The sequence below is a fragment of the Lissotriton vulgaris genome, chromosome 8, assembly GCF_964263255.1.
Source record: "Lissotriton vulgaris chromosome 8, aLisVul1.2, whole genome shotgun sequence".
Taxonomy (NCBI): domain Eukaryota; kingdom Metazoa; phylum Chordata; class Amphibia; order Caudata; family Salamandridae; genus Lissotriton; species Lissotriton vulgaris.
Genome location: NC_141696.1, coordinates 564,547,119 through 564,564,877, shown reverse-complemented (window position 1 = coordinate 564,564,877; position 17,759 = coordinate 564,547,119). Strand labels below are relative to the sequence as shown.

The 17,759-nt window shown below is 45.8% G+C and overlaps 1 protein-coding gene across 1 annotated transcript in view; it reads left to right on the top strand.

Annotated features, from left to right (window-relative positions):
- Window positions 1–17,759, top strand: part of TM9SF2 (transmembrane 9 superfamily member 2) — a 395,116-nt gene that overhangs the window by 254,035 nt on the left and 123,322 nt on the right. Inside the window, exon 13 of the mRNA XM_086934380.1 lies at window positions 15,201–15,360. Within this exon, the coding sequence (XP_086790506.1) occupies window positions 15,201–15,360 (160 nt within the window). The remainder of the gene's footprint in view (window positions 1–15,200; window positions 15,361–17,759) is intronic.

The following is a 17,759-nucleotide window of genomic DNA, read 5'->3' as shown; positions in this document are numbered from 1 at the left end:
TATCCACGTCTACCCTTATCTGGACGACTGGCTCATCCAAGCGAAGTCAGCCCAGCAGTGTGCCGCCCACATGTCCCACACCATTCACCTCCTGCACGATCTGGGATTCTCACTGAATTACCCGAAATCCCACCTCCAGCCCGCCCACTTACGGCAGTATCTGGGCGCAACCATAAACACTCTGGCGGCCACAGCACAGCCGAATTCAGTGAGGGTCAGCAGCATTCAATCGCTGATACAGAAATTCAGACCTCAACACTCGTTTCCAGCATGAGTGTTCATGCAGTTGATAGGCATGATGGCCTCCTGCATGTCCATAGTCCTGCACGCGAGGCTACATATGCGTCCGCTTCAGGAGTGCTTAGCACGTCGGTGGACTCAGGCTCACGGGCAGTTGACATACCTAGTGTTGGTGAGCGGTCGGGCATACAACTCTCTGCATTGGTGGAATCCACACAACCTTTGCAAGTGCCGACCGTTCCAAGAGCCTGTGCCACAGATCATCCTGACGATGGACGCCTCTCTCCAGGGATGGGGAGCTCATGTCCTCCACTACACGGTGCAGGGACTATGGACGCAACAGCAACGGAAGATGCACATCAATGTTCTCGAACTGATGGCAATCTTCATGGCACTCAAAGCCTTCAAACTACATCTGTGCAACAAGGTTGTGTTGATCCGGACGGACAACATGACAGCCATGTACTACATTCAAAAGCAGGGAGGAACACACTCTCCGCAGCTGTCTCACCTGGCTCAGAGCATGTGGAAGTGGGCCATTCAGAGGAACATCTTCCTCATGGCGGAACACCTCCCGGGCGAAGACAATCAGATGGCGGACCTGCTCAGCAGGCACAGCCACCAAATGCACGAGTGGGAGATGCATCCATCTTTACTCCAACCGTACTTCCAAAGGTGGGGTCATCCAGAGATAGACCTGTTCGCCACAAGGGAGAACGCAAAATGCCAAAGCTTCGCCGCCAGGTTCCCACACCCACAATCGCAGGGCAATGCGATATGGATGAACTGGTCAGGCAAATTTGCGTACGCTTTTCCCCCAGCACCTCTGATACCGCTGGTGGCACGCAAGCTCAGGCAGCACTCGATGACTCTCATCCTGGTTGCTCCAACGTGGGCTCGCCAACCATTGTACACCACGTTGCTGGAACTGTCCGTGGTACCGCATCAGAGGCTACGTCTCACACCCAGCCTTCTGACGCAGAGCCATGGCGACATTCAGCATCCAGATCCGCAACAGCTCAACCTGGCGATCTGGCTCCTGAAGTCTTAAAGTTTGGCTATCTGCACTTGTCTTCTGACTGTATGGACATCATTCGGGAGGCAAGAAAGCCCACCCCCATGGCATGCTATGCGGCGAAATGGAAGCGGTTTGTCATTTATTGTGCAGACCACAACATTAACCCGCTAGACGCGTCTATTCAGAATATCATTTGTTACCTTTTCCATCTGTACAAATGTAATCTGGCCTATGCTTCCATTCGCATACATCTGTCCGCAATGGCCGCTTATCTCCAGGACAGGCAGCACCTCTCCCTTTTCAGGGTGCCTGCCATTAAGGCCTTTCTGGAGGGACTCAAGCGAGTCATTCCTCCGCGGACTCCACCAGCTCCGGAGTGGAACCTCAACGTGGTCCTCACCCGGCTGATGGGTCCTCCCTTTGAACCACTGCATTCCTGCGAGATTCAATTCTTGACATGGAAAGTGGCTTTCGTCATAGCGATTACATCACTGAGGCGAGTTAGTGAGCTCCAAGCACTAACTATCCAAGAGCCATTTATTCAAATTCATTCTAACAGGGTGGTGCTTCGCACTAACCCTAAATTCCTTCCTAAGGTAGTGTCTCAATTCCATATTAACCAGACTATTGAATTGCCTGTTTTCTTCCCAAATCCTGAGTCATTGGCGGAGCGGATGCTCCACACCCTTGACGTCAAGAGGGCCCTGATGTATTACATCGATAGGACCAAGGATTTTAGGAAAACTAAGCAACTCTTTGCCGCCTTTACACCACACTACAAAGGTAACCCTATTTCCAAGGCTGGTATTGCTAGGTGGATCGTTAAATGTATCTAGATCTGCTATCTGAAAGCCAAGCGTACTCTCACCATTCCACCAAGGGCCCACTCCACCAGAAAGTTGGGGGCCTCTATGGCATTCCTTGGAAACATTCCTTTGGAAGACATATGTAGAGCAGCCACATGGTCTACCACACACACATTTACAAAGCATTATTGTGTTGATGTGCACTCCAAACAGCAAGCAGCTGTAGGACAGGCTGTTCTCAGGACACTTTTCCAAACTGCTGCAGCTGGCACGGGCGGCCGCTGTTAATGGAGGGACTGCTATGTATTCTATGCACAGATATGAATTCAGCAGCCCACATGCCTCGAACCGAATATGCTACTTACCAGTATGCATCTGTTCTTGGCATGTAGGGCTGCTGACATTCATATTGCCTGCCCTCCTCCCCGGCGCCCGTAGCAGCTGCAAAAATTCACACATATTTCTTGCATGGTCATCATTCACTTAATTTCACTCCATCTTGGCCACAATGGCTAAAAACAATCTGAGGATGGAGTCGATGCCCATGCGCACTGTAGTCCAGGGGAGGAGCCACCTATCTTGTGATACTTCGAAGACTCTTGCAGGACATCAATGTGCAATCATCCGGACCCAACACTAGGCGGCGATCTATGCACAGATATGAATGTCAGCAGCCCTACATGCCAAGAACAGATGCATACTGGTAAGTAGCATATTCGTTACCGGATGGTCACGCTTTCCGACATTTTGAGCTGTCTCAATGAAGGAGATTTTATGGCTTCTCCGATATGGAAGATGCGTATTTCCACATCCCCATTTACCCCAAACATCGAAAATACCTTTGTTTCACATTGGCTGGCGCCCACTATCAGTTGAAGGTGCTCCTGTTTGGGCTGAAATCGGCACCGAGAATCTTCACGAAGTGCTTGGCACCAGTGGCAGCAACATTGAGATCTCTAGGATTGGCTGATCAAAGGCCCTTTGGAACAAGCAACCAAGGATGCTACAAAAGCGTGCCTCCATCTCTTCTCTGGGGCAGACTCTCAAAGAGAACAAACCACAAATTTGTCCACTAGAAGTCATTCCTTTTCTCGGGGCAATGCTAGACACGGTCCAGTGCAAAGCATTTTTGTCAAACGAACGTCAAATGAGTCTCCAAAAATTGGCAATCTCAAAAAGGTCAGTTTCTGTCCAGATGTTTGCCTCACTTCTGGGATGTGCTCCTCTGCGATAAATCTCATACCCTTCGCACGGCTCAAAATGAGACCTCATCAGGAGGAATTACATCCTCAATGGCAAACAAGCCTCAGGATCATTCGACGATTCCATCAAGGTCACTTTGCCCCTGATCAACGCTCTGCACTGGTGGTCTCAGACAACGAATTTTGCCCAGGGCCTCACATTACTACCAACCATTCCAGACTTTGTTCTAACAACCAATGCCTCCATGGAAGGACGGGGAGGTCATCTGCAAGATTTACAAATTCAAGGAAAATGGTCTCAAGTACACAAACCGCACATCAACAGACTGGAGCTCTGCGCTATCTTCCTGTCTCTACAAGCGTTACTCCCCAGAGTTGCAGGTTCCTCAGTGTTGGTCTGTACCGAAATACGACCAGCATGTATTACATCAACAAGCATGGAGGAACAAAGTCAGCTACGCTCTCGCAGGAAGCTCAGGAATTGTGGGAGTGGGTCAGTTTCCACAAGATAACTCTGAGAGCAGAACACGTCGGGGGTCTCCACAATACTCTGGCGGACACACTGAGCAGATCTCAAGCGGACTGTCACAAGTGGGAACTAGAAGAGAAGCAGGTGAACAGAATTTTCCGAGCTTGGGCAAACCAGCATTGGATCTATTCGCAACCATGGAGAGCAATAAATGCTGATACTATGCCGGCAGATTTCCTCACCTGGGGTCAAGGGGAATGCCCTGTCCATGCGATGGTCAGGGATTTGTGCATACGCTTTCCCCCCCCCCCCACCCGATAAGTTGGTCCCGAAAGTTCTCCGCAAGATGAAGCTGAAGAGATTGCAGTCTGATTCTAGTTGCTCCCCGTTGGCCAAGCCAGTATTGCTTCCAGGAGCTTCTTCTACTGTCTCAGGACAAACCTATTCGCCTTTCTCCGACGCTCATGATGTTGTCAAGGGACAGAGGCCAAGTGGTTCATCCGGACCCTCAGTCCCTACACTTGCACGCATGGCTCCTGATTTCTTAGAGTTCAAAGCTCTCAACTTCTCTCAATATTGTTTTGAGATTCTGGCCAGTTCTCGTGCCCAGAGCACAAACAAAACCTATCCCTTAAAATGGAAATGATTTTGTTGTTGGTGTGAGGAGAATAGTATTCACCCAGTTTACGCTCATGTGGAACAAATTCTTCCTTATTTGTTTTCCCTAGCAAAGTCTGGGCTTTCCTTCTCATCGGTCAAGGTCCATATTGCTGCTCTTTCCAGATTCAGGAAATGCGCCAAGCTTCCTAAGCTCTGTTCGTCTTCACTTGTCAAGCAATTTATGAAAGGGCTTTTCTGAGCTTTCCCTCCAGTGCGAGCACCCCCTCCAGAGTGGGAACTCAATACTGTGCTGGCATAATTAATGAAGCGACCATTTGAGCCGATCCTCAAAGCTGATCTCCAATTTCTCACGTGGAAGGTGGCCATTCTCCTGGCTCTTACCTCGGCAAAAAGGGTTAGTGAAATCCAAGTCTTCACTATCTCAGAACCCTTTTTACTTTTCACTAAGGATTATGTAAACCTTGGAACAAATCCTAGATTCATCCCTAAAGTACCGTCCCAATTTCACTTGACTGAACCGGTATAGTTAAGAACATTCTTTCCGGATCCATCTACTCCAGCTGAAAGAGCATTGCACTCTCTTGATAAACGTTGTTTAAAATTTTACCTACGAAAAACCAAGGACATCAGACGATCTAACCAACTGTTCGTGGCCTATGGTCAAGCGACACTTGGGACTGCAGTAACAAAGGCAACAATAGCCAGATGGTTGGCTCCTACGATTCATTTATGTCATAACAAGGCAAACAAACCCTTACAGAGAAGAGTCAAAGCTATTTCTACAAGGACTGTAGCAGCTTCTACAACATTATTTGCTGGAGTGATTCTAGAAAATATCTGTTGTGTTGCGACATGGAAAAATGTCCACACGTTTACGAAGCATTACTGTCTTCAATCTGCACAACGAGATGATGCAGCCATGCTATCATGTTTCATGTAACTTGCATGTCTAGGTGTCTAAAGATATGAATATATAGCTATACCTGTATGTTGAGATTGATGAATTCATGCTCTATTTCAATAATATTGGTTATTTTAATATTTCTCAGACATTGTGGATCCACAAACAACAATACATTTGATTTGCTGCTTGCTACTCAGGCATGTGAACCTATAAAAGGTACCCCAATACTGGATAAGAAAACAAGTGACTTACCTGTAACCACAGTTATCCAGTATTGGTATCTTTCATAGATTCACATGCACCCACCCTCCTCACCGACGAGTCAGTTCTTTATTATGGAGAATCTTACTTCCCACTTGTGCTAAGAATATCTGAGGAGAACTGGCTCTGCTGGGAGTGTCCTGGTAGCTGATTGGTTGGAGAGAACTTTGGTTCTTTTCCTATAGTGAGGTAGATAGGCTTCTAAGATTTAGGCCTTTTTGTTTTAGCCTACTACTGTTATTTACTTATGGCACTACTTTTGTAATTTACCGTGGGACTCCCTCCTCGGCGACGTGGAATGATTCAGGCATGTGAATCTATGAAAGATACCGATACTGGATAACTGTAGTTACAGGTAAGTAACTTGTTTTTATATGTGTGGTATTCCCAAAGTTCTTAAGGGCTGCTGTTTCCAGAAAGAAGTCATTAACTGCTTTATGCTAAATAGTGGTACAAAAGGGGGTGCAAAAGGGGGTGGTGATGGACGGAGCATCTGAATCAATCAAACACTCACACCCAGTCAAAAGATCTGGGTTTAATCCATCACTGTTCTTTAGCCCACTCTGCCACCCCAGTTCAGACATGGCTATATGCAAATCAGTCTGACCCTGTGCCTCATGGGAACGGTCCAGCCCGAACTGCCAAGCCATGTCTTCCCTGGACCGGAAACAAGCTTCCGAGGACCGGTTTCTGGCATTCCAGCCGTCTTCAGCCCAGCTTGCTTGAATCCAGTGGCAAAGTGAGCAAGGGACTCACTTCTGAGCATACCCTGCCACACTTATGGCGGCCAAAAGCGGTACAAAAGGGGGTGGTAGGCTAAATAGTGCCTGTTTTTTACCTGTATTTGTTTTTAAATTCTTTTTTAATTTTTTCATGCATTGTCATGTATACTTTTATGATTCACCTCCTGAATCGAATAAAGATGATTTGATTGAGTCTCCAGATACCTTGGTCTATGTAATTAGTTCACGCAGGTGAGGGGTCAAAAGTCCCCAAGTCGAGGGCGGAGATAAGATTCCCATCATGGTGGACGTGCTCTGAGCGAGCTCCGCCGGCCCAGCAAATATCCTACAAAATCCTGCCTGACACTACGCTCTCCCTGCGGCTGTGTGCGACTGCCTAGTAGCATTGGACATCGGGGGAATCGAACGATCCGATACCGGAGGCTCGGGTGCAAGCCAGGTCACCTATCGCCGCGGCAGCTGCGGCCGAGCAGAGGCGGGTCATCGGTGGCTGCGGTGCCCAGGCATATCATCGCCCGAAGAGGTGAACGGCCGCCTTGGAAGCCCCCGGGGCCAGCAGTCATCGGGCCAGGGCTGGCACTGCCGGGTAGGCGGACCCCGCGGCTGAGGCCGTGATGGCGGTCGGATCAGGCAGCAGGGTTATGAAAGGCCTGTGACCGAGCGTATCCAGCACACGCAGTTTGGAGATACCAGAGTTAACCGCCTAGCTGCGCAGATCCGGGTGTTGCTCGGGCGGTCGGAACGGCATAGAAGCAGGGTGATTATTATATTTTGCCCCGATCTAGATCAGGCCAGCATGTCTCCGGGGGCTGATCCTGGGCTGGCGATCTGGGCCTGAGGCCGTGTTGGGCCTACGATGCTGATTGCCTGGAAGTGCAGAGTGAGGCAGTGTCCTCTCCACATGGACCGCATACAGATGGACTGGGCTACACTGTGGGTGAGTGCCTACGCATAGAGCTTTGTCAAGGCCTGTAGCATTTTGGGACGCACTTTAATGGACGCTAATGCGGCCTGACCCAGAGGTCCTTGATTAACTGTTCCCCAGATGCCTGGACCAGCCTGTTGTCCCACTAGACGTGAGATTGTGCCAGTGTTTCCCATTTTGAGGTCTGGGTGGATTTGACAACTGGTCCCGGAGCGGTATTGGGTCCTGTCATTGGAGGCGGCTGGACCTGTGGGGTGTGGCCTCTGCCCTCCCGGTTGCACCTGGATTGGCCCCTTGGTGGTGTCCCCAGGTGGTTTAATCAAGGTGCCCAATAGGGGTTGGGGGGGTGTGCCCCCGGCTGTGGAGGCGGCCGGACTAGTTTCCAGTGCGGCTTGTGTAGGGATCCTCCCCTGGCCGTTACAGCTGGGCGGAAATATCGCTACACAGTGGACAATTTGGGTGCCTACCTCTTGCATCCTGCCGCCTAGGGCGTACATGGGCCTCGCTGGAGAAATTCCCAGACAGACCGGCTGAGTGAGGTTGCACAACAGACACTTCCAAAGGGTAACTTGGCCTTCTGGAAGGGTACATTGTTGGCCATCCAGCGACTGCAGCTATGCGTTGCTTTATATAGTGCACAATAGATCCAACTTAGAACGTACGAGCTGCAGACACCATCACTCACCTTGTCACGACACAATGGCACAGAACCTATACTAAACTTCCCAGGGCAGCTTCATGTAGTCAGTTGGAACACCAGGGGCATGCTTGACCAGATTAAACGCGGGGCGGTCCTTAGACAGGCTAAACACATTGGTGCTGATGTCCTTTTGCTGCGAGAGACCCATATGTTGGGCACTAAAGCCCCATGCCTGGCCTAATATGGTTTCCTTCACGCTGTTCATGCAGGGTTTGCCAGGGGGTCCAGAGGCGTTTGTATCCTGACCACCGAAGAGTACCCTTCATATTGATAAATAAATGGTCTGATACACATGGACAATAGAACTTTGTTCATGGGTTGGTGGCCGGGGAGGATGTAGTGTTTGGTAGTGTTAACTCCCTCCGCCCCTCGGTCAGAGCTTTGTTTATCACCTAGTGAAAACGTGGGGTGACTTACCTGGAGGTCTATCGATAATTGGTGGAGATTGGAACAATGTAATCTCCCCAACCATAGATAGATGACGGCAGGCTGGGGTGGCCGCAGGGTCCACCGATACTAAACTAAAGACTCAGGTAAACCTGTTGGGTTAGGTAGATACAGGGTGGGTTCATAACCCCACTAGGGATAGCTATACCTACTTCTCCCATACCCATACTTCATATTCAAGATTAGATTATATATTTATCCCGGGCACGTTTATCCACAGGGTGGCTGTGGCAGCAGTCCTACCTCGGGGATTGTCAGACCATTCACCTGTCTCCATTCAGCTTTTAATAGGTCCAGATCGGCCTCCTTTTAGATGGCGGCTCTCGAAATACAATTGACAAAACTCAACATATCGCACTCAGCTCCATAACTCACTCTCAGAATATTTCTCCCATAACGAAGGGACGATGACCTCTGTATGCACGCTCTGGGAGGCCATGAAGCCCTGCGTGGCGTTGATATTGTTTTTTGTTCGACCGCACGCAAACTCTGCAGACAGCCGCTAATTCAATTAGAAGCACAAATTATGACAACAGAGCAGCAGACCCGGTGTGTGGACGGAGCTGTGGCACGCCGACAAAAACCCCTACTTCAGCAACAAATTTATAGTGTGTTGATGGACAAGGTGCGATGGCATGACTTGCTTCGCAAAGTATAATCTATCAGTGGGGAGACCAGTCCGGGAGACTCTTATATAAACTTTGTCAACAGGCACAAACGCATGCTCCACTCCCAGGGATCCGAGACTCTGCTGGGGCAGTAGTGACCGATCCAAAGGCACTCGCGGATAGCTTCACAGGTTACAGGAACTCACCACGGCAATAGCTGACTAACACTCAGGAAAGGCACCAGGTCCAGATGACTTTCCATGTGATTTTTATAAAGACTACACAACGCTACTAGGCCCACACTGTCTTGCGGCTATACTTGAAGCGGCACAGACTCCTCTTATGCCCCTATACTGGACGCATGCAGAAATAGTTGTGTTTCACAAACCAGGGCACCCGCTGGAACTGCATGCTTCCTATAGACCAATATCTTTACTAAATATTGAGGCAAAACTCATAGCTAAGATAGTTGTCACCAGGTTGTTGGCGCACCTCCCTGATTACCCGGATCAGGTTGGATTCATGCCCCGGCGGGCCACAATACCTAACATCTCCGCTCTTGTCGAGCCCCTGGCGGCCTGGGTACGCATGGATTCTCTAATTAGAGGCTTTGAGTGGTCAGCAGAGGTCTCCGATAGAATCTCACTTCAAGTGGATGATGATCTTTTTTTCCTTTCTGATCCTCTGAGATCGGGCCCGCATTTTGCAGATTATGCTGATCTCTGGCAAAACCTCAGGAATATATATGAACATCAATAAATCTATCCTGTCGCCCCTGCACGTTTCCAAGTGTGACTATAGCTGGGCCTCAGATCTTTCCCAGACCCGGTAAGGTATGAAATACCTGGGGGTATCCAGGTCAAGAAATATTGACACAGCCTTTGCCAGGGTTAAAAAGGAACTCAAGTCGTGGGCGGGCTTACCTCTATCTCTGTACGGCCGCTCGCTCAGCCATTTTTAAAATAATTTTCCTTCCTCTGCTCCTTTCCCAATTGCATTATCACCCCTACGCGTGGCCACAGCTCTGGTTCAAGCAGTTGAATACAATGCTCAATGAGTTTCTCTGGGGTGGAGGTATGATTAGAATATCCCTTCGTACTTGTTTCCTCTCTACCTACTGTGGGGGCATTGCGACAGCCTTCTTTCAGTCGTACTACACTGCTTCCCACCTACAGGTGCTTAATGATTGGTGGTACTCCTCTCTACGCGCTAGAGCGATTGCTTCTGGGCGATTTGTCACTTTATAAATATTTATACGACGTTGCTAACATTCAGAACCTCCCTCCGGCCACCAAGGTGGTCAAAGCATTATGGCAGCAGTCACTCTGTTGCATTGACTTGCTGAATCGCCTGACCTGTGCGGCCCCGCTGTGGTGTAATTGTCTTCTTCCCCAGGTGCAGCGACTACAGGGGTTCCAGTGCTGGGACTGAATCTGTATCTCTACATTGGCTGACGTTCTTCTCCAGGGTTTAACTCTTGGATTATTTTCCGATCTTCAAAGATAATATTCCATCCCACAATTCCAGTTCTATGGGTATCTTCAGTTCCGGCATGCTATTACTCCTCACCTTAAGGAGATTTCCATCCTCCCTGAATTTAATCCACTAGAGGGAAAGCTCCTTATGGGCGACCTGATAGACCACTAAATTTCTAAAATATACCAAACATTAGTCACCCATAGTGCATCAACACTGGCATCCCTTAGGAAAGCCTGGCAAACAGACCTTAGTCCCTTAGACAATGATGATTTGAGGGAGGCGTTGGAGTCCTCCCACGGGGCTGCCATCTCTTCAAACCTGCGACTTATACAGTTGAAATATTTACATAGAATATATTTCACCCGATCGTGACTTCATAAAGAGGGCCTTATTGCCTCCCCACAGTGTCTTCGTTGCAGAATAGAAAAGGCCACTTTTATTCATACAGTATGGCCATGCCCGATTCTGGACAGATTTTGGAAGGGTATACATGGCTGTTTGGCTGAAGTACTGAGGTGGGCTATACCAAATACACCACTCCTAGCGCTACTGCACATAGCAGAAGACATCGGGGGCAACAGATATAAACGCCATTTGTTGTTTCTTTATCAAGCATTTTTTAGCACGCATATTTTGACTGCGAATATGCATTTACAACGCAAGCCAATACCACACACTTAAGGTAAGTTAGGGGGTGGGGTTCTCCCCCCGCAAATACATTGTTTTTAAATATAAAAACAATGTGTGGTATTGGCATGCGTTGTAAATGCATATTCGTGGTAAAATCATGCGCGCTAAAAAATGCATGGCAAAGGCATGCAAAGTAATTACCTGCATTGTACTGTCATACAACCCACTGACTTTGTGGAAACGTGGATTGGATTCCTGCATGGGGTTGGAAGAACCGGACTTCAAAGCTCGTGGGTGTCCACATAAACATATACATATATGGCAAAGCTGGGCACATTATAGAGGAATCGTCTTGACACCACAATCACCGCCCACATCCCCAGTGTTAGAGGTTCTGCCCCACAATTAAAACGGCTGTCCACACATTGCCATCATATGTCAGAAGTGACTAGACTAATGAATTTGCTGTTTGTAACCTGGTCATGTAATAAAGATAATACTTCAATGCTTACGCTGTTTCTTTACTATGTTTAATTTTGTTTTGATTCTTTTATTGTAGTTTGCTCTCTTTTTCATATAAATTGTATGATGTAGTTCATAATGCCCAATATTATTTCATATTATGTTCATTTGCATCATTGTTTGTGGACAAAGAAAATATAAATAAAGTTTGTTCTTAAAAAAAATCCCTAAGTCCCCCTTGAAAAGATGTCAACTTCTGACGCAAGATCTGCATCAGTGAGGTGAACAAAGACATAATAAATCATAGATAATTACCTGTAAGCATTTGAGAAAACAGGATGAGCTTGAGTTAAGTGGAGAACTCTCCAAGCATCTGCCAGACCCCTGAAGTGGCTAAGTCAAGTAAATGTATTCAACCTGCCTATTAAGTGAGCCAAGAGATACCACTGTCCAGTACCTAGTCCATGATCCCATTAAAGTCACTTCCCATCAAGAAGATCCTTGGGAGGGGGCTCAAGAAGGACATTGCCTAATGTAAAGAGAAAGAATTGTGACTGGGGTGGGTCATAAACATTCAAGCATGTGATGGTGAATCCCTTATTGACTCCGGCACCATAATATAGCCTCCAGAAGGGTCCTTTCAGGAGCGCCTAGTAAAAATCAGTCTTGAGACCCCTGAAGAAGCCATATCTCCCCAGGAATTGACAGAGTGAGAGCTCAATAAATGGGGTTCCTTGAAGTAGCAGTATATCGGATGAGTGGTGTTTTCTGATGGAGTTTTTACATCAAAAATAGGCTTAGATTTCCCGCCTGCTCCTGAACTTAAATATTTTACAAATGTTTAGTTAAAGTTTACATGGTAAGGTTTATTACCTACGGTGGAAGCTTCATCAGCTGAATGTTTGTTTCTGTCTGAAGGTTCAGGCATGTCATTACTTAGTTTGAAGATTCAGGTAAACATTTCAAAACCTCAGTTTTTTAGAGAATATCATCCAGACAGCCCTAAGTTTGTGTGGAAGATGCAGATGACCACGCTAGGTGCAACAATCTGAGGTTCATTCTTAGCGGCCAACCCAAAACATGGACCGACCAAGATGGTGTTATCTGCAGATCATCATCAGAAGCCGCTGACACTCAAATCCTCCAGAGTAGCGTGAGTCTGCAAACCATATTCACTACTGGGAGTCCAAACTGACTGAATGATAAAAATAGAAGAGAAGCTGCACTGAAGGCTCCAGGGCATAGAACATCACAGAGACAGCATGCTTTAATCCCAAAACCATTCCAGTACAAAACATGACAGTTGGTCCAGCCCACAGTTCCTGAGGTGGTTCGACCCCAAAATGGGCTTTTAGATCTAGGCACTAGAGGCCAAGTCTCGAGGCCAAGATCTATAGCCTCAACCCAAAGAGACTCCAAAGTCCAAGCCTTGATCAGAGTTCCCAAACATAGTCTTTCAAGCCTGTTTCAAGTATGCATTGAGGAATGCTGGCATATTCTATCGCAATAATCTCAAATGCTCATTTGACCATGAACCTATTGCAAGAGTGTCTGGACAAAAATTATCACAAAACACCTGGGCAATGGGAAGTTCTAGTGTTGGTGGAGCCCAGAGTTGAGCACAAACGTAAGTGGTGGAACACCAAGAGCTTGTTACTAGGCAAGTAGTTTCTCTGCTACCAGTGACCATTACTGCAGACTCCTCTCTTAATGTGTGTGAAGCACATTTGTGTGACTTCATAATTAAAGGATAATGAGCTACTTCGCATCAGAGGTCGCAAATAAGAGTCCGAGAATTGATGGCAGTTCAATTAGTGTTGAAGGGTGTTTTAAAAACGAATTCACAACACAATAGTACTCATTCGTACAGACAACATGACCAGAGTGCATTACATTCAGCAGCAAGGTGGAAGGCACTCACCTCAGTTGTCCAAGTTGACTCAGCCAATCGTGCGAATCACCTTCAAGCCTTTCTCCAAGTAGAAAACCTCATAGAGCAGCACAACGACTTACAAGACCTGCTCATCAGACCCCTTCAATAAAAACACGAGAAGTAGATCAATACTAAATTCTTTCAACAGTAAATTTTCTGCTGAGGGACCCCAACTATTGACCCATGTGCACAGTGCAAGAATGCAAAATGCCATAGCTTCACCTCCAGGTACCCACAGTCCATGGGCAATGCACTGTGGATGAATTAATCAGGGATATTTGCATCTGCTTTTCCTTCACTGCCACTGCTACTGCATGTACACTGTTCATTTGCCCTAGACATTCCATTAGCACCTGTCTTTATAGAGTGTAAAAAATGCAAGCATTAACAGCAGAGAAACCTTTTAATCCAGTTCAGATAGAGTTGGTCATCTTTAAGACAAATCCTTGTTTTCTGCCTGAGGTTGTCTTCCCTTTTCATATGAAACCATTGATTTGTCAATCTTTTTTTCCACCACCTCAAACGATTGCAGAAAGTTTTAAACTGTCTAGGCTATGAGCTCCCATGTATTGCACTGATGGAACCAAATCTATTACAAAGACTATACAAATGTAGCTTTGATAAGCCGCGCTTAGAGAGCCTTGTTTCCAAGTCAGTTTGCTGGATGGATAGTCAGGTGTATCCAAGTCCATTATACTAAGACAAAACTTGTATGCATGTTGAGCCGAGAACACATCTCACTCACAAAAGGGTCGCACTATGGCTTTCCTTTGCCACCTGCAGCCATTTGTATGGATGCAATGTGATCTACCATCCATGCTTTCACAAAGCCTTATTTTGTGAACATTCCCGCCCACGAAGATGCACAAGTGCGCTTAAACTGTTCTTAAAACTTTGTCCCAAAAGTCTTCTCCTGTAGCATGCAAGCCACTGCTTTAGGGAGACGGATACTTCTTTCCAGTCTGTGCAGAATATGCAACCTACAGCAGTACATGCTGCAAACAGAAAACATTACTTACCTGTAATGGCCTTTCGCAGCTTATAGTAATTTAGATTCACATGTTCTCTCCCGTTTCCCCAGATGTGGAACGGTTTTTCTTTACACACATTTAGGCATGATATACCACTATACAAGGACTGTCCTGTTTGGCATCACTACACCTATTAACTCACTTGTGTGAGGAAAAACAATCCAAGGTGGAGTCTGCATTGGTGCATTGGGAGTTTTTGAGGAGGAATCACAAGTTACCTCTAAATTAAACTCTTAACTTCAAGGCACATAAAGTTGCAACATGTGAACCTAACATTAGATTTACAGCAGTACAAGCTGTAAACTGATTTTTTAAAGATAAGAAACGATGTCAGTTGTGTGTATACTTTACATTTGTTAGTTCTGTTTCAGATTGTGAGTTAATGCTCTTCATTCCACCTAAATATTGTTTGTGTTTACAACCGATTATGCATTGCACTCTGGTTTGCCCGGGCTACCTCTGTTTATTCTACAGTTCTCATAGGAGACTGCCCAGACTCCACCGAAAGCATAACGCTGCTTGCTTTGTGGGTGACAAGTTGTCCCCAGTTTGATGATATTGTTGTAGGTACCAAATGGTGTAACAAGATGGGCAAATAGATGATAAAAGCCACTTCAACAAAACCTTAATATTTGAGTTCTGTGAAAAGTTTTAAAAAAATGATGCTATATTTTTACTATTAAAGTTGTATCTAACTAAAGTACCTTGTTTGTTTTTACAGCATTGTATTTGCTGATTTCTTTGTCATGAATTTAATCCTATGGGGAGAAGGGTCTTCAGCAGCTATTCCATTTGGTACTTTGGTGGCTATTCTGGCGCTGTGGTTTTGCATATCTGTCCCACTGACCTTTATTGGTGCCTACTTTGGCTTTAAGAAAAATGTAAGTATATCCGAAAATATTTTTCAACTTTTACATTATTTTATAAATGTTGGGCATATCAATGGCTCCAATTTTAAATATATTTTACTATGAACCTAAAGTTAGATTTTGTCTTCGGTGTACTGCTTGAGTTGCATCTACTGACTTGTTTTCTCCTGTTTGTGTACTTCTTCAGCACTTCCCAGACTCCTCTTTGTGCTGCATTCAGCTAGATTAATTCCAGTGGATTTAGTGAAAGCTCTGCTTAATTTTTTTATTCCTGCAGGTACATCACCACTTTTATTAATTGGCGTAGATGCCATATTTTAACTTTTGTATTCAGGGTTATCACCATAGCAAGCCTTTTATCATTCACGTAAAGGGTCATAAAAAGGGCTCAAAAAGTCCTGCTAGAGAGACGCTGATTGTGGCTACAATGAGGCAATTCTGGGTGAGCCTGAAGTAGGTATTTCTAATTCATGAACTACAGAAGAAGAGTTGGGGTTAATTCTTGGGATAATTCCCACTTACCAGAAATGCCTAGGTGTCCCCAAAAAACAAGCTGCTACTACCTGTTTCTGCTTTACACTAGTGTCACTGTACTTACCTGGTATTGCTCACAGTACACCTGCCTGCATCACTACCACATGCACTAGCGATTAACCTCCACTACGGTGGAGTGGCTCTGTAAAAATTTCAGTCGTGTCCCCCTCTCTCTTGATTATTTTAATTTTTTTTATTTGTTTAATGATTTTGTTACCTGCATCTCACTCTTTATTATTTTTTGTGCAAGTGCTTTCTTTGTGTGCATTGTTTAAGTTAGTCAACTGAGGCGATAGTTACTCTGTCAATTATTAATCTTTGCCTAAAATCAAGATAACATTGTGAGTAAGGCTTGTCACATAGGTGGAGTCCCCTTTTGCTTCCAGATCCTTGCTGCCTTCTTTTTGTGAGCTGAGCAGGACTAGAAAACTCATAGGGACCATTCAGTGCAAAAAGAAAAGATCTTTTTTTACAAAATCCTGAATTACTACCAGTGACATATTCAGGCCTTTGGTTGAGGATTACTAATTGAGACCAGGTTTGAGCCTTTTTAACATCATTCAGTAGATGTTCTACGTTAATTTAGGCAGCCCACGCAATACCAATCAGCAACCTGTGAGTAGTATTCAGTTTGGAGCAAAAATTCACCCCATAAGTTCATGCTGTTGTAAAAAGAACCAATATTCAACTGTCATTCCTGTGCAAGACTGACTGCACAACTAAAGAAATCAATGAGTAGAACAATTGTCACTTACCTGTAATCTGTGGTTCTCCAGTATTGATGTCTTTCATAGATTCACATGCCTGAATCATTCCCATCGTCTGAGTGGGAGTCCCACAGTACATAAAAAAGCAATAAAATGCCATAATATAGAAAACCTTGGTAATAACCAGGAAGTTAAGTAGCCCAAGCTACAGGATAAAAAAACTTCCACACTCATGACTATCCTAGTAATTTTGTACAGCCCAAACTGCAGCCAATCAGGCGTCAACACCCACCAGAAGGTTCTCCTCAGAGGCTCAGGCTCTCAGATTTTCTCGCATAGGAGTGATGGTAAGTAAAGTAGCCTATGAGCCTCTGCGGGGAGGTGGGTGAGATGCATGTGAATCCATGAAAGACACCAATACTGGAGAACCACAGACTACAGGTAAGTAACTATTGTTCTTCTCCAGTATTGGGGTGTCTTTCATAGATTCACATGCCTGAATCAGAGTAGATAGCTTGCTCGGAAGACGCTAATTGTAGCATAAGCATATATATACATATATAATCACATGACCATATAATAGAAATATATTACGTTCCTAAAAACATGAAAGAATGCAGTAACATGAGCATGTACATAATAATAAGCATGAAAAAGCGTCTGAAAAGCAGTAAGAGGAGGAGGGAAACAGAGGCTCACCGTTTATGAAAAGATAACGCAGAACTGCTTGACCCACTGAAGCATCAGTCTCGCTGGCTGCGTCCAAACAATAGTGTTTGGTGAAAGTATGCCTGCTTGCCCAGATTGCCGCTCTGCAGAAGTGCTGAAGAGGTACTCCAGCGAAAAGAGCAGTCGAAGACATGGCTCTCGTTGAATGAGCCCTTGGTGTTGTCTGTAAAGGTCTTCCTGCTTGTGCATGACAAAAGTCAATCGTTGCAGAGATCCATCTTGCTATTGTTTGTTTAGACACTGCATGACCTTGATGAATTGTTCCATAGGCAATGAACAATTGATCCGATTTGCGCATTGCAGAAGTTCTTTGTAAGTAAAACTTCAAACACCTCTTGATGTCTAGTGTATGCAATGCCCTTTCCTCAGGGAATTGCGGTTTAGGAAAGAATGTTTTTAATACGACTGGCTCATTCAGGTGAAAGTCCAAATGCACCTTAG